At 46.6% G+C, this 24608-nt stretch overlaps 1 protein-coding gene across 10 annotated transcripts in view; it reads left to right on the top strand.

The window, feature by feature from the left end:
- Positions 1-24608, top strand: part of DPF3 (double PHD fingers 3) — a 314874-nt gene that overhangs the window by 115694 nt on the left and 174572 nt on the right. For all 10 annotated transcript variants that reach the window (XR_014021403.1, XR_014021404.1, XR_014021405.1 and 7 more), the window contains exon 3: positions 9350-9457. Coding sequence is in view for 6 of the 10 variants with exons in the window: in XM_081289488.1 (XP_081145614.1) it covers positions 9350-9457 (108 nt within the window). In the remaining 4 variants the exon portion in view is untranslated. The remainder of the gene's footprint in view (positions 1-9349; positions 9458-24608) is intronic.

Raw genomic sequence — 24608 nt, 5'->3', positions numbered from 1 at the left:
CATATCCTCCAACCCTGTTGAACTCTTTAATTCTGATAGCTTTCTGAAGATTCCATAGTATTTTCTACATAGTAGATCATGTAAGTGGATAAAGAAAATTACTTCTTTGTAATACGGAAGGTTTTTATTTACTTTCCTTGTCTATTTCACTGTTTAGACCATTTAGTATAATACTATGCAAAAATGGAGAGAGTGGACATCCTTATGCTGTTCCTGATCTTTAGGGGTGAAGCAGTCTTTCTTTTATTTAGTATGAGGTTATCTATAGGTTATTTATCTATATGTTATCTTCTTATCAAGTTGAGGAATCTCCCTTCTATTTCTAGTTTTAGAGTTTTTATCAGGAATAGATATTGGATTTTCTATTTCTGTTGAGGTGATCCTGTGGTTTTTTGATGGTTTGTTAATATGATGAGTTACATCGATTGGGTTTTGGATGTTAAACTAACATTGCGTTCCTAGGAATAAACCCCACTTTGTCCTGATGTATTATCCTTTGTCTATATTGCTGAGTTCATGTTGCTGAAGTTTTATTAGGGCCTCATGCAAACAAGTACTCCACCCCTGAACTATCGTTTTTTTCCCCTCTAGTACTACAGATCAAACCTAGGGCCTTTTGTAGGCTGGGCAAGTGCTCTACCCCTGAATTATACTCTCAGCCTTTTAAATTTTATTTTGGGACAGGATCTTGTTAAATTGCCCGGGCTGGCTCCTAACTTGGGATTCTCCTGCCTCAGCCTCTTCAGTAACTGGGATTGCAGGCATGCGCCACCATGCCTACCTGGGGGTTTGCCTTTGAAGGTTATATTTTGTCCCTTCTGAAGCTCTTTCTTTCTGTCTGCTTTCTGCTCCACCACACACTTCCTGTCACGATGTTCTGACTCACCACAAACCCACAGAGATGGGGCTAAGCAGCTATGAACTGGAACCAATGAAACCATGAATCACAATAGGATGAATTTTTTTTGTTTTTTGCAGGCTATAGTTCTGCCTTGCCATTTTTTTCTTTCTTTCCTTCCTTTTTTTGGGGAGTGGGTGGGTAACCAGGGATTAAACCCAGGGGCACTTAATCACTGAGCTACATCCCCGACCCTTTTTATTTTTATTTTGAGACAAGGTCTTGCTAAGTTGCTTAGAGGCCTTGCTAAGTTGCCGAGGCTGGCTTTGAACTTGTGAACCTCTTGCCTCAGCTTCCTGGGTTGTTAGGATTACCAGTGTATGCCACCATGCCCCGCTGTGTCTTGCTTTTTAAATGTAATGTCACAGTCTATTTTAAATTGGTTATTTAGACCATTTACATTTAATGTAATTATTATTATAATTAAGTTTAAATCCATAATTTTTTGTTTTCTATTTATTCTATTTGTTCTCCTTTTCATGTGTTTCTGCTTTCTAGTCAGTTGAATTTATTATTCCATTTTATCTCAATGAAACTCTCGTTTCATTATTCAAGTGATTGCTTAGTGCTTATAGGATACACCTCTAACTACTCGCAGTTAACCTTTATGTGATATTATTTTACTTCATGAACAGTATTAAGAACTGTGCAATGGTATCATTGAAACTGGAGTTGAGATGAAACTCCATTCTCTACTTCTGTTGGTGGGTGGAGTCTGTGTAAACTGCAAGCTTCTGCATCTCACAAAACAGGGAAAGCCGAGTTTAGCAGATAATCAGAGCAGGGTACTGGCCTCAGCTCTGAGGGCTGAGCCTGCAAAGCCTGATTCTTCTCCACTATCATGAGTAGCATGTTGTAGCTCTCAGTGTTGCAGCTCTTACCGCAAGCTGTGCCCTGCAGTATTGCAATAGACTCCAGCAGCTTACTACCGACTTCTTTCCATATTCTTGCAAATCCAAGGAATGAAATTCATAGGACAATGGAAGGCAAGAGCGAAAAGTTGTGTTTTATTCTTATGTGAAGAGTAGAAACAGAACTTTTGCAAGAGCAAGAGGGGTCCTCAATAGGAGTTGCCAAATGAATGTGCTAGTCTAGGGACTTATAAAGCACTTGGATCAATGCTATTGGTCTACATTTATGCTCAGGGTTTGGCAAAGCACCAACACTATTGGTTAGCTCCATGATCCCATTCAATCTGTGCCACTTTAGTTTTCCTGCCATGTGTGGGTCACTGGGAGGCAGAGGTCTTCAGGTCTTAGGATTGAGGATGCTCAGAGGTTTGGGTTTGCAGTGCTCACCATCCTTGGCCCTGGCTTGCCCTGCAATAGGTCCCCACTGGCATGGCAGGCTTCACAGCTGCGGTCTGTGCTTGCCACTAGTGCTCCAACCCGCCCAGGCCACTGCTTCGCTTCTCTGGACAAGGGCTTGGCTTCATCACCATAAACAAAATCATGTTCTCCCTTCCTGACATTTGCATTCTAATCCATATGTTACATCATATAAAAAGGAACCTTGCAGATATGATTCAATTAACAATCTCAAGATGGTGAGGTTATACTGGATTATCTAGGTGCCCCAATGTAATCACAAGGGTCCTCATAAGAGGGAGGTGGGAGTGGGAGGTCAGGATCAGACAGGATGTGTAGTGATGGAAGCAGAGGTCAATGTGATGCAATAGATGCAGAAGCTTTCTATGCATTAGTTTGTTTTTTGTTGCTATAATAAAATACCTAAGACTGGGTATTTATAAGCAAAAGAGGTCTATTTAGCTCACAGTTCTGGAGATTCAAGAAAATGGTGTCAGCATCTACTCAGCTCTGGTGAGGACCTTCTGGCTATATCACAACATAGCTGAGGACATCATTGTGGGAGAGTGTGGGAGAGGAAGAGATGACATGGCAAGTCAGAAAGTGAGATTTAGAAGTGCTTTTTATCAGAACCTGTTCCTGTAGGAACTGGGGTCCCATGAGAACTATGTCATATCTTTCTGAGGGTGACCCCAGTGACCTAACCACCTTCCACTAGACCCTGGCTCTTAAAGGTTCTACCGCTTCTCAACCTCACCTCACTGAGGACCAAGCTTCTAGCACATGAAACTTTAGAGAAGACACTGAAGCATATCCAAATCATAGCAGCCCATGATCCAAAGAAAGTAGGTGCCCTCCCTCTCCCTCCCTCTCCCTCCCTCCCATGGGCTTGCCTACCTTCCTTAATCCCTCCCTCCCCCACTTCTCTCTCAACAGCTTCTTAGTAGTCCATTGTGTGTATACCCTGTTGCTTATTTAATCAGCTTCCTATAGATGGATATTTGGATTGTTTCCAGTCTTTTTAGAGTATAAAATAGGCTACAGTGAATACATACTTTCATATTTTTGCATGTGAATCTGTGATAGAGATTCCCAGAAGTGGAATTGCTAGATCAAAGAGGGAAATACTTATGTAGTATTGCTAGGTATGCCAAATTCTTCCTCATGGTACCGTGCCCTTTGCATTCCCACCAGCAGCAGATGAGACTGGTAGGCATATTTCTAACATCAGAATCTTTCAACATCATAGTAGGCTGCTTCATGTCAAAGTGAGAACTAGGATTATTGAATCAGAAAAACCAGGTGGGGGGCACTTGCCAGGGATATTATAGAGGTGATTCTTTTATTGGGTAGGGGTCAGACCCAGTAACTTTTAAGTTCATATTGTAATCCTATTATCCTTTAAAAAATTCTTCTGATGAATTTAGAAAGTGTGTCCTGGTGGTTTTCCTGCTTTTCCATACACATTATATGCCTTATTACAATGCTTCTGTATTATCAAGGTGCATTTTTCTCGGAGTAATTATAGTTGGTGAATTGGGTGATGTGATGTGATGTGTTGTGAGAGGAAAAATGAGTTCTGTGAGAAGTAATTTGGTGGGGGTGGGTGTGTAGGTTGGAGACTTTTCCTGGTGGCTTTGGTGTGGGGACCTGTTTTCCCACAAGGGCAGGATTCTGAGTTTCAATCCTGTCATTTTTGGGCAAACAAAGGGATGGCTCAGGGAGGACTTAGGTTGGGGAGTGGATAGGTTCTGTGCATGGGCTGTGGACTAGACCCCTCTTAGGAGCTGTGTGACTTGGTCACCATTAGCTTCCCTGTTCTCAGCCTTTAAAGGTCCCGTGGGATTCCACCAGGATGAGATAAGAAGGAATGTGAGGTGCTAACTTTGCACAGAGTAAGAGCTCAGTAAATCTTAGCCATTGTTGCTGTGTTGGCTTTGGGTGTGATGGGACCATGGAGGGCTTGAGAACCCCTGGACCAGAAGAGGCAGAGGTCCATCTTGCCAGGGCCATTTTGACACAAGAGACACTGGAATTGAATTGTAGAGCAAGACAGCTACTCAGGGGGAGTGGAGGGCCGGTAGGCAGGAAGGGCTGATGGGTGGAGAGCCAGACAGAGAGGCAGCTGAGTCCTGGACTGTGCTGTCATGGGCCTAGAGTTCAGTCATTCTGGGGATGGTTCTGGAAGGCTTCACTGAAGAGATGGCCCTTGAAGTCAGGGCAAGTCTTAGATAAGCCAAGAGAAGGGGAGAGGACAGAGCTCCGTGGAAATGCCCCTAGTGTGAATGCTCGTGAAATAAACTTGCCCACTCTTCAAGCCCTACCTGTGACTCATCCCTTCAGCTCTGTAGAGTTGGTTCAAATTGGTGTTTTCAGTCACAGTCACCGACAGCACCTATTATGTGCTGGGCAAGCCCCGAGAATATAAATATAAGTAAGATCTGATCTGGTACAAAGTTCCCTGTGTGGGCGTTTTCTCCACGACAACTGGCGTCTCTGATATTCTGGTTCAATGGTTTGAAGTTCGGTAACTACATATGCAGTTCTCATGCCCCGTCTTGGTGAAGAATCCCCAGCTTAGGTTATTATCTGTTTATAAACATGGAGGCTGTTAATGACCCATGGTGGTGACACACGGTGGGAGTGAGTCACGGAGGAGGTCTTAAAATGGCACTGATGGCCTGGGGAGGAGTTTTCTATGCCACCCTATTCCTGTATGGAATGGGCTGGATTTGGGGACAGATGATGAAGGGTAGCAACATTTGGATTCTTAATTTGTCACCTGGCTCTAAGCAGGTGGAGTCACTACCTCTCTGCCCCATTCCCGTTCCTTTCTAGTTCTGAAGCTTCTTGTTAGGCTCCTCTTCAAATTCAAGAGTGTATATATGGGATGGAGAGTTGGGGTGCTGAGGATTTCCGTGTGCCCTTGGGACACAGGGTGGACAAATTGGCCTACGTTCAGGAAGGTAGATTTTGATTCATAATGAGGGCCGAGCGAATCTCTATCATCAGTGTTGGCCAACAGGGGCACAGGCTGACCTGTGAGTACTGAGTTGTCCATTGTAGGGAAGGTTCTGTGATGGCTGTGGACTCACCTCTCTGGGATGTTACAGGGAGAGCCCTTCCCTCGAGTGGACTTGAACTTCCACAGTCCAACTCTGGTTGGGGGTAGAGGAAGCCATCTCAGGATTTTTTTTTTTCTTTACTTGCTGTTCTTCTTCCATAGGTCATTCTTCCTTCTCTTTCCTTTGCCATTTCATCTGAATCTTTCATGGCTCATGCTTTGCCTGTCACAGATGCTCAGAACTCAGGACCCACCTGCTGAACTTGACCAACGTGTATCACAAGATATTTGTCTGAAGTCTGCTGACCATTTAGGAATCAAGCCCAAATATTCAAACCAAAATTTTCTGTGGAACTAGTTCTCCCAGCGAGGGTGCACATTTCTGTCCCTCTCCCTCCCGCTCTGTCCCTGTTGTCCACAGGCAGTGGAGTTGCGGCTGAAGGCAACGGAAAAGCAGTTTGCTCAGTAGGGTGTGTGAATGGAAGGGTAGCCGTGGCCTTGGTTACCAGGGAGGACTGGTCCCCCCTCTTGTCTCCTGCCTCCTGCTTCCCCCCACTCCATATCCACCCCTAGCCTCAGGCTCACTCCTCAAGGTTAATTTCCCTGACAGCAGCTGTGACTCCATCCTCCTCCTCCTCCTCCCTCCTCCGTCTTCCACACACACGGGCTTTTGAGTTATGTGCCTCCTGTTCTAATGAGATAAACAACATAAGTCTCATGAGGCTCTGCTCTTCCCTCCATACGTGGAGCTCCAGAGCTGAATGTGTTGGCCCTAGAACGGGACCCTGGTGCCTGTCAGCTTAGTAGGGAGGGCAAGGAAGTGGGGGAGGAGCCCCAAGGGAGCTCCTGGGGCCATTTGCTTGTTGAGACAAGGTGGATTCCAAACGGACATCAAAGAGAAGCCTATTTCCACCCTCATGGCTGGAGGGACAAAGAGCGACCTGGACTGGTAAGGTGGGTGCCTTGTCATACCTTTGGCCTCGGGTCCAGGACTCATCTGAGTCAGCTAACTTATAATAACCAACAGCTGACATTTGCCAAGTTGACTTGGGTACAGAGAGCTTCCTCTTGAGTACCTGTGACTCCCCATGACAGTCCCTTAAGGTAGGTGTTATCGATGCTTTTATCTTTTGGTGAGGAGCAGGCTCAGACAGGTGTTGGGACATCTTCCGGAAGGCATGGGCCCTTCCTCTGCATCATGGGGCTTCTCCAATCTACCAGAGAAAGAATGAAGCAAAACCAGTCCCTCTTGTCGGCATTCAAACTCCTTACTAAAATTGGCTGTCCAGGAGAGGGGGCCTACGGCTACAGGCAGAGTGGCTGAGGCTGTTCCTGTGCTGCTGATCTACCAGTGCAGTGACTACAGTCTCAGGAAGGCTGTAGGCCCCGGACACGTGTTGGCATTTTTGAACTCTTGCCATTTAGACCTTGGGCAGACCTGGCCTGAATCCGTCTCTTCTTACTCACCTGCTTTTGGTCAGGGTGGAAATGGCAAGAAGGGTACCCGAGATACAGAGACCACCATAGTGGGGTGGATATGGTGGGCTCTGGGCTCAGTTCCGAGTCCACCTTCTGGAGTGCCTCTTACATGGTTTATCTTGGTGAATGCGTCTCTGGAACCAGGAACAGCAGCAACAATGGTCATTCTCTTCTTGTATTTCTGAGTGTGGTTCAGTTCCAGTTGAATACACTTGGTAACTACTCCTTGATATACCTGCTAAGTACTGTGTGTTAAGTGTTGGAGATACTAGAAATGGGTATGATTCCTGCCATCCTGGGTCTTATAAAGCCCGTAGGGGAGACTGTCAGGTAAGCTGGCAATTAATTAAATACCTGGGGGAAATATAAGACTCCTTGAGAGCCTACAGGAAAGGGATTAAACCAGTCTTGGCACAACAGAGAAAACATGCAGGCAGCTAACTAGATAGATATTGCCTAGACATCCAGAGTTTCTGTCAGACATCGGAGCAGTCTAAAAAGTTCTTTAAAAAATCATTTCCTAATTTCCTTGCCTACCTACATTCCGATTAGATAGGTCTGGCTTGAATTTGGGGCATTAGCATTTTGAGAGGTTCTCCAGATGAGTTTGGTTTCAACCTGGGTTATGAATCACTAATCTGAAATGAAAGGGGAATTGGTATGACCAATTCTGGGATGTGGAATAGTCAGTACTTGGTCTTCCTTGAGATCCTGTGGGTCACCACCTTAGTGATGGCCTGAACATCTGGAAGGGACCCAGAATCAATGCATCCATTCAGGCATGATAGGATCAGAAGTGACATGGTCCTCAAGTGAGTCAGGAAACATTGAGCTATTTCTCAGTGTTCGATCATGCTTTCCCTCAAAGAGAGGTCACAATGGGACTCCCCCAATGGTAGGGAGAGCTTTCTTACTTTGATCTGTTTCGTCTTCTGTACAATTGACTTGCGTCTGGTGCTCATGAGTTTGTGTTCAGGGAGCTCCGAGCTGCAGGATCCTTCCTCTGTGGAGAGGCCCCTGAAACAGGAGCCCCCTTCAGAGAATCAAATGGGGAGGGATCAAAACCTCCAACTTGCTCACAGTCTTGCTACCTGTGGGAACTACTGTGTAATTAAAATGATCCTTTGCACATAAAGGCATGGAGCATTTTGGTTCCTTTAATACTGAGATAGTTGCCTCTGCTTTGGACCCAATCTAATGAGTGCGTAAAGATGACTGGTCAAAATGAAAAAAGAATGGATGGATATTTGGCAATGCAACTTTCATAGATTTTTCTCTTTAAAGGCAAAAATGAAGGCAGTTCCCCCTCTTAACTTTCAAGGGCCCTAAAATGAAGATGGCAGATGGGAATGGGGTCCCGATGTTTTCTGAGCCCTGTGGTCCTAATTGTAGGCAGAGACAGTCTCCTGTGGGGTTGCCTGCTGCCATTGCCACATTTATCTCTAGAAGACAGAGTTGTGACTTTAGGGTGAAGCTGGAACATGTTCATTCATTCATTCAATAAATACTTACTTGGATTTTTTCTGTGTGTCAGGCACAGTTTGGTTGTCTGGAGATTCTAACAAGAGCAAGTCAGAGAAGTCCTGTCCTTACTGGGATTTTTGTGGGAGTAGGCTGCCTGGCTTGCTGGTTTGTTTGGAGGACACCAGGTGATCTTTTTAGATTGCAAAAAGCAGTCTGAATCACCAGTCTTAAGCACCTTCCTCTTCTCGCCTCCCCCATCCCAACCCTTTCTCCAGGAATAGATTCCATTGGTCTAATATGGAACATTCGTGCCCCTTAAGTCTTCTGGTTGCCACATTTTGTGCCCAGGAGCCACAGGAGTGTTATCTGACAATGGGAAGGCTCCTGATAGGGTGCTCGGCATGACAATGATTCTGGGGGTGTCAGGGATCAATATAAATGGAGATTTCCATTGGGAGACAGTATGGTACATGAGTCCACCCAATGGACTCCTGCCTGTTTCTTTCTTTAGGCCCAGGCAGGTGGGCAGGAACTTCTAGGAATGCTGGCTGTGCAGGCCATGGAGCCTGGTCTCCAGAGCAGGGTATATTCCTGTGGAGGTTGCCCAGGGCTCCCTTGGCTTCTGTGAGCTTCCATTACCTTACAGTGGGTAGGAGAAGCCAGTAAGTAGCTCTAGATCTTTTGATCCTGTTTCTTTGAAATGCTCCTCAATCCAGGCTGTTCCCAAGGGAGGCCCACTGACTCTTGCCGCTCCACTTGCTTCATCGGGACCTGGACAGAGCGGCAGTTGCTGCAGAGCTATTGCCTTGTAAGCACTTGATGAAACTGGCTCTGGAAAGGTTCCTCTGATGTTCTCCTTGGGTCAGCAAGCAGAACTGGTTTTGGTAGAGGTGATAGCTCTTTCTGGCCTAGGCTTCCTGAACAGCATGGTGGAGCAGATGGAGCAAAGGTCTGGGATCATATGACCTTGATTCAGCCTTGGCTTTGGCTTCAACCTGCTGTGTGACCTTGACAAATCACTTCACCTTTCTGGGCTTGAATTTCCTCTCACTGTAAATGACAGGGTTAGTCAGGGTAATTTCCAAGGCCCCCCTGACAGCCTGAAGCCTTTAATCTTGACATCATCTCTGTCCACAGGCCTTGCTCCAGGCCAGCTGTACACATACCCTGCCCGCTGCTGGCGCAAAAAGAGACGATTGCACCCGCCTGAGGACCCGAAGCTGCGGCTGCTGGAAATAAAACCTGGTGAGTGCCCTCTGGAGCTCAGGTGGGCCCATCTGGGAAGAGGTGATGGTGGAGGGGATCTGGGCTGGCCCCCAGGCAAGGCTGGTTGGCTCCTTGGTCCACAGAGCTGGGAGAGCAAAGGTGCCCATGTGGTGCTCAGAGATGTCTCTGTGCCCGCTCTGGGTTTAAACACGTCAGTGTCCTCCTGAGCTTCTGGGGCCTTGTGCCCTCTTCTTTGTCTTCCTCTTGCTGAATGAAGGAATAAAGCAAATGGACACAGGGGTCCCATCCAGGGTGACCATCCTTGTGGCCTCAAGTAGAGACACCTCATTTCAGTTGCTTATTTCTGAGATGCCCCGTAGATCCTGTCCCCTCATACCCACACAACATCCTGGGCGTCTTACTTGGAAGGGGACAGGTCATTAAAAATAGAACATGCATCAACACTATGGGAGATTGCTTTGGGCCTGCAGGAGGACTCAGTTGGGAATATCTTGATGCACCTCCTATGACGCTGCAGACCGTCTGCCATCCCCAGAGCCATGTCTGTCTGGGTCATGCAGCAAGGGCAAGTGATTGCCGGGGTCCTTGGTGTTAAGGGGACCTCTGTTGTAGGAGGTGGGGGGTGGGGATGTGACTCAGGGTGGTGGGAACAGCACTGTTCAGTGGTACAGAGTTGACAAGATGGCTTCTGCTGTCACCAAATCATTGCCAGCCACCTGGCAGCTACCACACTCTTTCCTTTCCACACTGACCCCTTACACTGCATTTGTACTGCAAGGTCCCCGCCTATTTTTTTTTTTTTTTTTTTGGTGTGTGTGTGTTTCCACTCCTGGTTCTGTGGGTAAGGCAGCTGTGATTATTTGCTTTAACCCTGATTTCACTTGTGGAGCAGTTTTATTTGTGAGGGGTGGGTGGTTGAGATTCATTGTGCTCTGTCCAAATCAAATCTTCCTTACACCATTTCCAGACATTTGAAAATACTACAGGGTGATGGCTGAAGCTGTCCCAAGTGTCTCCCTCCCTTGATGCAGGGTAGGAGACTCAAGTTTCCTAGAGAGATAACCCCATAGAGATATAATGTTGTCATTTTGCTTTTTCTAGTAGCCACATGAAGAAAAAGGAAAAAGAAACAGGGGAAATGGATTTTAATAATATATAACATTTAACCCAACATGTCAAAAAAATTTGATAATTTCACCATGTCATCAATGTAAAGATGATGAATGAGATCTTTTACATCCTTTTTTAAAAAAATATTTTTTAGTTTATTTATTTCATTTCATTTCATTTATTTATTTATTTATTTTTATGTGGTGCTAAGGATTGAACCCAGTGCTTTACACATGCAAGGCAAGCGCTCAACCACTGAGCTACAACCCCAGCCCCTTTTACATTCTTTTTTGATACTGTGTTTGAATTCTAGTGTGCATTTGCCACTTCTCCACATCTCATTTTGAACTAGCCACACTTTAAGTGCTCAGTGGCGCATGGGCTAGGGTGCCATATTGGTCAGCAAGGTTCTACGGTCAACGTGTGGTCCTGATCATCATCATCAGTAGCAGCAGCAGTAGCAACAGCAACCTGGGAGCTTGTCACAGATACAGAATCTTGGGCCTCTCAGATCTACTGAGCAGAATTTGCATCTCCTGAATGGACGCCGATGTCTGAGAAACTGTGTCAAAGACTTATAGGTAGATGGACCATAAGCCAGTGGTGTATGAGTCCATGTTGCTTTACTAGGCATAAATAATTGTTGATATAAACAGTTCCTTTTGGAGGCAAGGGCTCATTCCTTCCTTGCCATAGCTCCACTGGTCCTGATCTTGTGCGGTGTCATGGAAGAATGGTAAAGAAACCCCTGGGTTAATCCTTACCTGGACCAATTTAATTCTACCCCTTTCATAGATGGTTTGGCTGAGACAACTATGAAGTATTATTTAGGTATCTGCCACTCGTTGGATGTGTCTCTTTGTTTGAGTGAGTAAACTTTCTGGTATACTTCTCTATCTGTAGAACAGGCCCAGCAGGACCTGATTTTCCTAGGTAGTCTTTCAGGCTCACCATGGGTCAAACAAGTCATATGCAATTCCTTTCAATTAAAAATTTTTTGTTTGATTTTGAGTGGGTAAAACAGTCACATGTTTTGACATTCAAAAGATAAAAGGAGGCCAGGCTTGGTAGCACACGCCTGTAATTCTAGTGGCTGGGGAGACTGAGACAGGAGGATCATAAGTTCAAATCCAGCCTCAGCAACTTAGCAAGGCCCTAAGCAACTAAGTGAGACCTGTCTCTAAATAAAATATAAAAAAGGGCTGGGAATGTGTTTCAATGGTTAAGCGCCCCTAGGTTCAATCCCTAGTACCACCAAAGGAAAAAAAAAAAAAGATAAAAGGGTATGTTATATGGTGGAAATTAAGAGCAAGTCTCTCCAGAGACAATCAGTGGCACCAGAATTTCCTTGAAGAGAGGGTCTATCTATGCCCAGGAACTGCATTGATGTGATTTTCTCCTCCTTTTACAGAGCATAACCACCTTGGATTTTGCCATTTCCACTTAAATAAGTGCTCGATATATCTCAACGTACAAAAAAGTTTCATTTTTTAATGATTACATAATATTCTATTGATGAATATACCACAATTTATTTAAACAGGCTATTCCCAATTGTGTTTCTAACTTTTCCAATTTAGCGATTCAATGAATGTTTTGAATGTATCTGAAAATATCTCTGTAATTTGCTAATTTAAATAATTTTATTAAAAATACATGATAATAATTTTAACTAATTTAAAATTATTAGTCTTGATTCTCAATATTTACACTTTGTCTTTCTATCAGATAAATTGGATCTTCTTTCATACAATCAAAGAATTTAACACTGTGGTGTACCTTAGATACTATTAACTCCAAGTTCATATTTTATTGAGGTCCAGATAGATTAAGAAACTTGTTCAAAGTCACGCAAAGTCCTGTGGATCCAGCAAGGAATCCAGGTTGTTTGAAGTTCTCTTTAAATGGTTTTCTGCTTCTTCATGATGCTGATAGGGATACTAACTTAAAAAAATAATTAAAAAAAAACTTTAACAAGGACTTTTCCCTTAATAACTGTTTTAGGATTATAAAATTAACATATTAATTAATTATTAAAATGCAGCAAGAGATCGTTGGAATTCCTTCAGTCATAAATGCTGGAAGCTCAACTCCAACTAAGCCTAAGCAAAAGAAGGTCCAGTAACAGTCAACCCCAGGGTTCAGCTGGCTTCAGGCCCTGTCCTCCTCCTGGGGCAGGAAAAGAGGCCACTAGCAGCCTCAGACTCAACGCGACCGTACCCAACAGAAAGGCGGTCCCTTTCTACAGCTTTGTGTCTGTCCCCTTCTGTGGGTTTATGTCTGCCCCACCAATCCCCATTCCCCAGGGGATAGGACACTGAATAAATCATCCTCGTCCTCAGAAGCAGTCTCTCAACAGTACACCAGTTTACAAAGCCCTTATAAAGCCTTTCCATCCATATCATTTAGTTGACTCTACTGTGGCTATGGGGACCAAAGAGGACAGGAAGGGATACAGTGTTATAAACCCATTTGATAGGTGAGAGAAATCGGGCTGTGGACAGAGCCAGGGAGAGTTTACCATGTGGCTCATGCATCTGACAATGAGCATTCCACTGCTTGGGAGGCAAGAAGCTATTTTCTGAGCATTTGGTCCTTCTGTCCACAGAGGTTTACTTTAGGCATCTTGCCTCCCAGGGTTTGCACACTGCCTGTGGCTGAACGGAGAGCAGCTGCCTTCAGAGCCGGCTGTGGACTTGCCCCAACCTTGGGCCTGCCGTGACATGCAAGGGCAGAGAAAAGCGGGAAGCCCAGGGCTGGTGGTTTTCTACCGCCAGGTCCCCTCCAGCACACAGTGGCTGTATCTGTGATCATTTGAAATGCTCGCTTGGCCTGTGCCCCCCAGGTTCACTCAGCTGACTGTCTCAGGTTGCAGGTGGCTCTGCCCCAGAAGAGACAAGCACCAGTCCTGAAGATGGACCCTTGGCCATATTCCCAGATGGGAAGAGCTGAGCCCCCAGGCTGGCTTATCCTCCTCACCAACACCCAGGTACACAATACACAATACACCAATAGCCCACGGCTAGGATAAGTAACTTTTCACATGACGGGGTCCCTTCTCAGAAGAACTTCACCTCTTTGGGTAATCAGGCCGACCACTAAGCCTACTAAAAACAAAACCCAACAGCAGAATGCCTGTCATTTCTCCATCCTGTTCTGAATCTGCACCTCTGGGTCCAGGCCTAGCACTCAGCATGGAACCCCCACACCATCCTGCAATGGCGGGTGAACAAAGATGCCCTGGGCCCTGTGACAAGGAGGCACGACAGAGTACTTAGAAGCAGCCACGGCCCATCTAGGGAATGTGAAACAGCGTGACCAGAGAAGCATACCATTCCCTTCCCAGAGGCGACAGGTTTGCTTTAGGATTCTTCACAGTAGCCAAAGTTTCAGGAAAACAACTTCGTCCATAGCCCCAGCTTGTCCATATGGCAGCTTTGTGCAAATCAGAAGGTGGCGCCCCCTCTGGGTGGACACTTGTCAGTGAGGCCCTTCTGCTGAGTTGTGGAGCACGCAGGCTGGTGCTGGGCCCCTCTGCTGTGTCCTTGGCAGTGGCCCCGTGCAGGTGGGTGCCACCTGCACATTTTTCAGCAGCTCTGCCTTTGTTATCCCTAAAATGCAGCTTCCACCTGAGGGAACCTCCTCCCTTTTTTGGGTTATATCCTTCCTAAGCATGGGGCTGACTTGGATGGTATTTTAAATGACTGTCTCTTATTTTTATTCCATTTGATTTGGACTCAAGGAAGGCTCAGTTTTTTTTTTTTTTTTTGGTTGATACTGTTGAGTGTGACTCAGGGTAGAGTCACTGCACAGTCCCTGGAGAAATTGCTGCGAGTTTCTACTAGGTGGGGGCAGTCAGACAGGAGGCTGAGGCGGAACTTCCTCATGGGGATAGAGGAGCCATGAGGGACACGGGGAAGGAAAGCGTAGGGGTGTGTTCCCTTTTACCATGGCAATGAAATGGGCAGGGAATTTTTGAGGGACACTGAATAGCACCGATCAGTGTTGAAAAAGCACATGCCCTTTGACCTGGAAATTCTACTGGAAATTTATCATGTATATATGATCTATAATTTTGGGGAGGTACCCAGGATTGAACTCAGGGGCAGTTGACCACTGAGGCACATCCCTAGCCATGTTTTGTATTTTTTTTTTTTTAAATAGGATCTTACTGAGTTGCTCAGTGCCTCGCTTTTGCTGAGGCTGGCTTTGAACTCGCGATCCTCCTGCCTCAGCCTCCCCAGCTGCTGGGATTACAGGCGTGTGCCACTGTGCCTGTCTTTATCTATAGTTAAATATAGATAGCTTAATACAGTTTAAATACATACATCTAAAATATAAACAAACACATTTATACATTGTGGCATTGTTTATAGTAACAACAAAGAATGAAAACTACAAGAAGGTTCATCCATGGGGAACAAGTTAAATATATAGAACATCATAAAATAAATTACTCTTTTGTCTTTTAAAAGAGTGAATAGAAAAAAAAGTGAAAAGATGTCTAAGATATATTGCTAAGTGGGGGAAAAAAGCATATTGTACAACATTATATATAGTTCTCTTTGGATAAAACTTGCAGAAAATCAATAATCAATTTGTCTATCCTGGGATGAATCTTTAAAATTTATGGAAATTAGACAACTGAGTTCATGTTGGAAGAAAGCCAAACAAAACCCCCACCTTCCCACCCACACCTGGCAGCCTCCAGTACCCAGCCCCTTAGGATACCCACCTTTCTTCTCCCTTCCCTCCCAGAATCCTGGGAAGGGCTCCCCTGAACTCCCTTTGACACGTTCTAGGACTCTTGAAGGCCCTCTCTGTCCACCATCAGTACTACCCAGAGATGTCCTCATCTCCCTGGGAAGAGGGCAAAGGGGTCCCCTGGCCTTTGGGAGACTGAATGACACCATCTGGAGCCAAGTGACCTCAAGGTGAGAGTGTCCTGCAGATCACGTCTTCTGTGGGTAGGAAGGAGATGCCACAGCAGTGTATCACACCAACATGCAACTTGTCCTTCCTGTCTTCCTTTTCGTCCCTGCTTGGTCCAGCAGTGATGGACAGCTTCCACCAACAAAGGCCAGGGTGTGGCAAGGGTTAGAATTATCCCTGGCCCTGGGTCAGCAGTGCTGTGTCAGGAAACCAGGTCAGGGCAAAGAGAGGAGGGGTTTTGCGGGACATTGGACAGAGCTGTAGAACCCTCATTTCTGGTTTAGCACCTGGAGCACAGAGCAATCCAGGGTGGAGAGAGCGGAGGTGGATCTTGGTTGGCATTAAGTCTTTGGTTCCTGGGCTAAATTATACCCTGATGGAGGGACTCCCCAGTCCTGCTGTCCCCAACCCTTCTCCCTCACTGTGAATACTCCATTCCTCCTCTGTTTCTTTACTACCCGCTGGAAAGAAAAAAAAGTGTACGTGTGGGGTGGGAAAGGGCTGGGAGCTGGGGAGCGCTCTTAGGAGTCTGAAAGCATTCTCAGTGTCCCTGGACCTATGTGTTTCTCACGCCAAACATCACCCCTCCAATCAGTCTTGAATAAACATCTCACAACCTCCTACTTGCCTGGGCGTCTGAAGGACAACACATACAACATTATTTCTCTCGGCTGACTAACAATTGAGTTCAGTGTTCGCTGCTGCTTGCACTTGGCCGAAGAGGCGACGCAAGGTGTTTCACAGTGTAGATATCATAATCCCTACAATGTGAGGACTGGAGCAGGGGCCTGGGGCCAGTGAGGGGGCCACCTCCCTGAGAATCAAGTTCTGTCCTTGAGAAGGGGAGCCAAGCTGGCAGGGGAGAAAGGTGATAGTAAATATCCACGAGAAGGCCCTGAAACAAGCAGATGTTGGGCAAAAGCCAGCTGATTAAAAAAAAGGGGGCTTTTACGCTTGCTTTTTTTTTTTTGGAATGAAGCAAAGAAAAAGTCTGGGAACAAACTTTTGCTTATGTCCCTTTGGATTAAATGCTCAGATAATCTGCTTAGATCAATTTAGCATCTTTCAACCCCAGACCTTTGGTCCCTGTGGTCTCAGGCAGATATTGTCTTCGTTTTAGAGGTTTGGAAACTGTGTGCAGAGTAGGAAGTTAATTTCCCAGGGGTGTCAATGGTGAAGCCAAGGAAAGAACCCTAAGGGGAGCCAGTCAGAACTGGCACTGTTTGCTCCAAGCCCCAACATAGACGCCAGTCCTGGTGCTATCATGTCAAAGCTATCAGACTGCAAGGGCTGGGTGGCAGATAGTCCTGCTCCCTGGGTACCAAGGTCTTGTCAGTCCCTGCTGCCATGGTCCTACTTAATGAAGTCCAAGGGATGGGAGAGAAGGCACTTGGGAATAGGGTTCTGGTTCTTTCTCTTGCTTCCACCCTCCCCCCCCCCCCCCCCCCCCCCGTTTTGGCAGTCCCTCAATGACTGGGATGAATGATCAGGATAACCCCTGATTCCTTGTTGGGGAAAATGACAGGAGGGCAGGGCCCCTGCAGGAGACCATAGGTTGTGATGTCCCAGGGCAGAGAGGACCATAAGTCAGCCATAAGGGAGCCTCTGAGGGGTGTCTGATGAGAGGGCGGGGTGTCCGACCAGGGGGCCGTCCAGGCAGAGGGGCCTGAGTTCTGCCTGCCTGGCCGCCTAGGGTGCTGGCCCTGCTGCCGAACTGCCAGAACTCTACAGATGGGAGCAGGCTTCGGCCAACTTCCCCAGCTTTTGAAAATCCTGCATCTTAATTAGTTCCCCACTGCTTTTGTACATGGCCCACATTTTAATAGTCTCCAGGCTTCTTCCACCATTTGCTCTCTGATGTTCGGTGTGATTTCTCTTCTCCCCAAGACAGTCCCCCGGGCTCCTCCGACACCCTCCCGTCCGGGAACAACTTAAGGAACGCCGATGTGCCAAGCATGTAGCCTGAGATTGATGAGGCTGTCAGCGGGCTCTCGTGCCCCCCAGCCCTCCCCCTCTGCCATGCGCTGCTCAGATGGATGAGCCGGGCGGGGGTGGGCACGATGGGGGAGGCAAAGGCAGGGACCCGCGGAGCCTCGAGCCAGGTGTGAGCTGGTGGACAGCGTGACCTTCTGTGGGCCTGCAGAGGAGTCTGGCTGTGTCCTTCCGAGGGGGAAGGACGCTCTCTCTCCCACCCGCGTCTGTCAGTGCTTATCTGTCTCTGTGCGGGGGCTGGGGGGTGGATTGCCTGAGCTTGGTACAGCTGGGAGAATGGATGCCTTCAAGTGCATCAGGGGGAAATGACCAGTCATTTATCTCTTTCCTGCAGTGTCAGAGCCTGCAGCCATCCATCCTGGAGCCCGAGAGCCAGGGAGAGTGCGCAGGCCCCTTCGGTCAGGCTTCATGCCACAAAGGCCTGTGCTCCAGGGGCCTCTTCTTTGGTCCCCTGGAGTCTCAGGGAAGGAGCTAGGGCTGGGTGGCTGAGTCCCAGTGTCCTTGGCACTGCTGGCGGCCTATAGGGCTCTGGGAGCTTGGGCTGCTGCAGTTTCCGCAGCTGCATTCTGCGGTCAGGCCTGGCATAGCCATGTTTAGAGCAGGCGTTGTGAGCCTGAGGATTCACTCAGTTATGCCCTCGGCCTTCCCCTGTGCCCCTCCTAGCTGAGGGTATAGGCTTCCAGAGCTTCTTCTCATCAGCGTTTCTAGCACCTGGCATGAGGCTTGGCACATGGTAGATGGACAGTAAAGATTATTATTAAAGGGATGAAGGAAAGAAATGTGTTTGATCTCAAGCTTAGAGAGTGCAACTCAGCTCACATCATTCCTGTTTTGCAGATGAGGGAGACTTGAGCCAGAGAGGAGAAGCCCAGTTCCCGGCCTGGCCCATGGGGCCTGAGTTCGGCCCTTTTGCTTGTCTTTGGCTACAGAGGCCTTCCCTGTGCCAAACAGCTGCCCTCTACAGGAGAAAAGGCGCCGAACAGGGATCACAAAGGCCTGGGGTCAAGTCCAGACCCTTGCACCTGTGATTTGGGGCAATATCCTAAGGGCTCCAGACTTGATTCTTCATCTGTAAAATGTGGATCACGGTTGTTTCAGGGGATTACTCTAAGGGCCATACGGGATGGAGGATGGGGGACTTGTGTGAGAAGGCACCATGATGTCACCTCCACATCGCACGGCAGGATAGGCCTCGGGAGTCTCAGCAAAGGCTGCTCCAGTCCTTGTATCAGCATGGAGTGTGCTACAGACAGCTGGCTGCCCCGTGGGAAAAGTGTGTGCTGTCTGGCCCAGAATGGAACAGATTCTGCCTTAAGACTCTTTTGAAAGCCCCTAGTCTAGCATCTTATACACTAAGGAGGGAAGACCTGAGACCTGGCTGTGGGGCCTGCCTTTTCCACAACCATGGTTTGCATGACCATGTCCCTTGGGTCTCAGGACTCAGCCCTCCAGCATCCGTTGCCCAGGCACCCAGATGAACCTGGAAGACTTCCTCTGTGCTTTTACTACACCTGCTATCCTGTGGTATGTGAGGCCAGGCCCCTGGCCTGGTGTCTTTTCTCCTGTTCTTGCTGTAGGCTGGTTCTAGGAGAACAAGTCCTGCATGGATGTGCTCTGGTACAGCTACATGCCTTGGCCCCCTTAACATCGGACCCTTGGTCTTGACACCTGGTATCTATCCTGAATCCCTGGGGGTGGAAGCCCCCTGCTCAGGGACCAGAGGACTGCTCCCCCCAGTGCACACCGCTGCACTGTGTATCTGATAATGAGGATGCCACAGGGACACAGTTCTGTCCGTGTTGTGCACAGTTCCCTCCCAAGCTCCTGGTTCATTTGTGGAGCTCCATACATATTGCAGTAACTTCTACCTGGTCCTCCTGTTTCTGCCCTCACCCTCCTTCAGGGTGCTCCTGTTACTCTGTAGGCATCATCAGGCCACTCTTGGCTCCGGTGGCTTGCCATTGCATTCAGGATGGAAGCCGGCTTTCTCCAGCTGCCTTCAGTGCTGCTCCCTCCCTGTAACTCTCTGAGCCGACCTCCGGTCAGTTCCCGGCTCAGTGTGCTCCAGGGCAGGCTGGCCAGCTTCAGGGCTCTTGTAAGGATGGCTCCTTGCCTGGAATGTCCTTGCTTGGATATCATTGAGGTCCCCTCTTCCTCCTTTTCCAGGTTTGGGCTTTCCTGGCCACATTAAAAAAATGTAGCCACCCTCTTGTCACCCCCATATTCCAGATTCCCTGCCTCTGTGCTGTTTTTTTTTCTCCAAAGCACTGAATACCAAATGTTCAGACTGTAGGTTTTACTTGTTTATTTGCTGCGTGGGTTATTTCTGATGAGCTAGAATGTAAGTTCTAGGAGGGCACCGAGGGCACAGGTTTCTCTTTTGTTCACCTCGGCTTCCCTAGTGCCTAGAACAGAGCCCACTACATAATAAGTGCTCAATAATTATTTGTTAAGGAAATAAAAAAAAAATCAGGGCATCTTCCACTGTGGTTCTGCCATGGTTTTCAGGAGCTGTGCCCACCCTGGCATTGAAACAGGGCCAGCATCCCGGCTTCCAGCTGTGTCTCGGGCTCTGTCTCTTCTGTCTCCTTAACTGCTCCAGGTTCTGCCTCGTTGCTGCCGTTCCCCTGGGCCAAGCCCATCTGGAGAAAGCTGGGCTCACTATGTCTGGTGGCCTGAGAATGCCGGAGGTCAGGAGTTTGGCAGAGCAGCATAAGAAGGTGGAAAAGACGGACCTCACATTTATTGAGCACCCTGCTTGTGCCAAACACTTTGTAGTCGTTATCTCATTCGGCCTCATAACAGCAGTGGGAAGTGGGTTTTGTTCTCCCAGTTTTATTGATAAGGAGGTGAAGGCCAAATGTGTGGTTTAGGGTAGAAGAGCTGAGATTTCACCCCAGAGAAGCTTCTTATACTTTTTAGTTGTCTGTATTCCCTTGAACTATTTATTTTTATTTTTTCTCTAGCTTTATGGAAGTATAATTGATATGACATTACATACATATGTCCCTATATATACATATGTACATACTATGATATTTTGACATATGTATACATGGTGGAATGATTAAGTGAAGCTAACGAACATATCTATCACCTCACATACTTATCATTTTTTGTGTGTGCGGTGAAAACATTTAAGATCTACTCTCTCAGCAATTTTCAGGCATCCAGTACCTTGTTAATAATTGCAGTCACCACACTGTACAGTAGATCTCCAGAATGTATTCACCCCAACTGAAACTTTGTACCCTCCACCAACACCCCCTTCCCACCTGCCTCTGTAAATATTTTATTCCTTCGGTCCATTCCCACTGTCCTTCCCTGATCTCTCCATCCCACTGAGCTAGGTTTACTTGGTCTGCAGGTCAGCCCTGTGGTGACTTTTTTTTTGGCAATGTGGAGGTTTTTCTGTGTCTTGGGGCTGGGGAACTGACTATCTGTGGTTCTGAGTTTAGATTCTGGAACCCACCCTTGCTTGGCTACTTAGTGGGGAGTGGACAGGCACAGCACAGGCCACGTGAGGGAATGATCGCCCTCCTGTTGTGTGAATATCTGGGAATTCTCAAACGAGTGTTAACGGGCCCTACTGGGTGATGGGTCTTCAATATGAACCTCATCTATTTTGAGTTTTATGAGTCAAAAAAAAAATCAGGGAGTCAATGTAGCCAAGAAAACAGCTCCCCTAGGGAACGAACAGACGGGATTCCTGGGCCTGCCACCATGGAGGAAATCAGGTCTCTGGTCCCCCCCATTCTTTTCCCTGGTGAGGTGAGAGATAACAGTCCCCCTCCCTTCTCCCTCCAAGAGTCTGAGAGTCTGATGGGGATAAATGAAATCATGATTCTTAAGCTCCTTGCTCCTCGGTGTAAGTTGATGTATAAATCCAAGGACATATGATGAGCTTATCTCCTCAAAATAATAAGCACCCAGAAGAGAAAACTGCACATTTGTATTTTTAAAGAAAAACTAGAGGCAGGTAAAAAAAAAAAAATCTGAGCACTTATGACGTCGCAGGAGGATTCTTTCCATTGTGTGCTGGGTCGCTCCCTCCCATTTGGACCATAACTCCATCTCCAGGACCCTGCGTCAGAGGGAGCCCGTGATGGATGGACGGATGGATGCGCCCTGTCGGGGTGTTTCACCACAATTTCCCTTGGGGCAGGCTGCTGTTGGCAGAACCCAGCCTCCCGAAAGATGGTATCTCTTGCAAACTCGACAGCTAACAGATACCTCCTCTCTTTGTATATTTCCCCAAAGAAGAACAGTCTTAATCTCTTTTATATGGCATATTTTATTATAATCCATATATGACTTGCAGGTTCCCAGTCCTCCATCTGAGCCTAATAATGAAAGAGTAGGAGTCAGAGGCTCTGTGAGCCTGTGACATCCACGGCGTTTGCATTTTTAAATGACCTGGGATTTAATTACTCACTCTGCTCCCCTGTTACACTTTCAGACTCATCTCGTCCGCATCCTGTTAATGAGCTCGGTGGCTCCAACAGCCCAGTGGAAGCTTTTCTTTCAGTGCATTGGGTGGCAGACTTGGGGCACCTGTGTCAAAAGCTTGTGGCTTTGATCTGTACCCAAGAGGATGGCTGCCCCGTCCGGAGCCTGGGGAGAAGCCATTGCTCTTCATTGGAAAAATATTAAATTTTTTTTTAAAATTTGTGCCTTTTTTTAAAAAGAAGACTTTCTATGCTTCAATCCTTGTTTGTCTAAGAGGTTTTTTCTTGTTTGGAGACCGATTTGCTTCGGTTTGCACAGAAGCTGTCGCTGGTGTGATGGATCGTGCTGGAACTCACCCAAGGAGTATCTCTGTTCCCAATTAGAAGTGGAGGCAGAGCTGCTTACGGGGGCCTAGGGAGGCGGTTGGCTTGGGTGACAGCTGCTGCTGCTCTGGAGAAAGTAACGATCCGTAGGTTTATATCCATGTGTATAAAATCAGGCTAATTTAAAGATGAATTATGTGTGTGTGTGTGTGTGTGTGTGTGTGTGTGTATGTGTGTGTTTTGGACCATTTTCTTTTAAAGTGTAATATGTCGTGGCTTCTGTCAGGTTATGTGGACTCCAAATTTGTGTGAAGTGCAAAATGAGTGTATTTTTAAAGAATTACTAAATCCTATTAAGAACCATATATATCCCGATGAGCTATATTGGAATAAAATCGAGTCGGTGACATCCCTAAGGAGAGTGTCTAGGATGTACACTGTGCAAGAACTGGGATCTGTTCCCTTTTATCCCCGCTCACTCTGGGACCCTCTATGATCAGGAGGTAGAGAATGGACCCTCTGCTGGATTTTTGGAAAGGGTGGTTACTCTTTCATTCTGACCTTCCAAGCCTTACCCATGGTGCTTTGCAACCAGGGTTTGCCAGAGGACATCTAGAACACTGCTCATGGAGTGGCACTCGTGGGGTATTAAGTAGGCAACATTAAGAACCACGTTTAAATTCCTTCCATTTCTCAGAAGCAAAATCACAAGAAGCATTTCTTTTAATGTTATACACCTGTATTGTTCAATGCAGCAGCCACTAGCTATATGTAGCCATGGAACTCTTGAAATGTGGCTAGTCTGAATTGAGATGTGACATAAGTGTAAATAAACTACATGCCAGATGTAGAATCCTTTATTTTTTTTCTATAATATTTTGCCCTACTCCCTTCTTTTTTGGTGCTGGGCCCACAGATCTCAGGGCCTCTAGAACACTAAGCACGTAATTTACCACTGAGTTACAAATTTGGCTTTTTTAAAAAATTTTTTTATTTTTTAGTTGTAGATGGACACAACACCTTTATTTTATTCATTCATTTTTATGTGGTGCTGAGAATCAAACCCAGTGTCTCACACATTCTAGGCAAGTGCTCTACCACTGAGCCACAACCCCAGCCCAGATTTAGAAGTCTTGATGTGAATGAATCAACTATCACAGCAATGGTTTTCTTATATAAATTTCATGTTGGAATGGTTATGCTTTGGAAATACTGGAGTTTGAGAAAACATAAAACAAATTGTACGTGCTTCTCTTTGCTTTTTAAAATGTGGCTACTGGAAAGTTTAAAATGTACAAGTGGCTTGCATTATATGTCTTCGGGACAGTGTAGCTAGGCAATGAAAATCAGAATGCTTAGAATCAATAAATTAAAAAAATCAGAATATTTTTAAACTTTGGTAACAATAACATCCAGCATTTGTAGGGCACTTCCAATGTCCCAGGTTCTTTGCATGAGTGATCTGATTTTGAATCCAAGATTTGAATAGAATAAAACAAATAAAACTTGATAAGCCTCATTTTCCTCCCGGGTCTCATAGGGTTTTTTTGGTGGGTCCCTGCTGAGAGCCATAGCCGAGTCCGAATGACGCATGGCATTTTTGCCAGAACTCAGTGGTTGAGAGGTGATGCTGGCAAGCCATTGAGATGATGATGGTTATGTTAAGCTGTGTATTCAATTGTATATTAGACTGCTGCTGTCCGCCTCAAGCGGGCTACTTTGGAGTTCTCACGCTACTTTGGAGTTCTCGTGGGGATTCCTGGTGGGTCCCTTTGGAGTTTCTTCAGGCTGCATCACTCTGATTCTCACACCAACACTGGGAAGTAGACACTGTGGTCACCCCCATTTGTGTAAGGAAATGGAGGCTTAGGTGAAGTGACTAGCCCACAGCTCCCCCTACTAATAAATGGCAAGGTTAGGGTTTAACTCCAGGGCTGTCTGAAAGCAGAACCTCTATGAGCCAGTTAAATAATTTGGTGATCAAGGAAGAATGCCGTCTCTGTGTTTCACGGTGATCCTGGGAAAGGCTCTCTGTCTTTCTGTGTTTCACTTTCCTCGTTAAGGGACTGGACTCTGCCTGCCATTGGAGACCCCCCTGGCTCTTTGCAGGCAGGAGAACCCACTGAAGTTTTCCTATTGTGGGATCTATTTTCCCTCCGGATTCTTACACTGTGCTTGGTTCTGGTTCAGTATCTGGTAAAGTCTGGTTCGGGGGGACTAAGAGAATAAGTCTGAAATATGGCAAAGCAGGATAGAGGTATTTTCAGCAGGGGTGGAAGAAGGAGCAGGAGGAGGAAGTTCACAGCTGATGGAAAATCCTGTATAGTGTCAAGAGTGCCGTGGGAGGGGAGTACCATACAAGG

The sequence above is a fragment of the Spermophilus citellus genome (assembly GCF_964194105.1).
Source record: "Spermophilus citellus genome assembly, chromosome: 4".
Lineage (NCBI taxonomy): Eukaryota > Metazoa > Chordata > Mammalia > Rodentia > Sciuridae > Spermophilus > Spermophilus citellus.
This window is presented reverse-complemented; position numbering and strand designations above follow the sequence as displayed.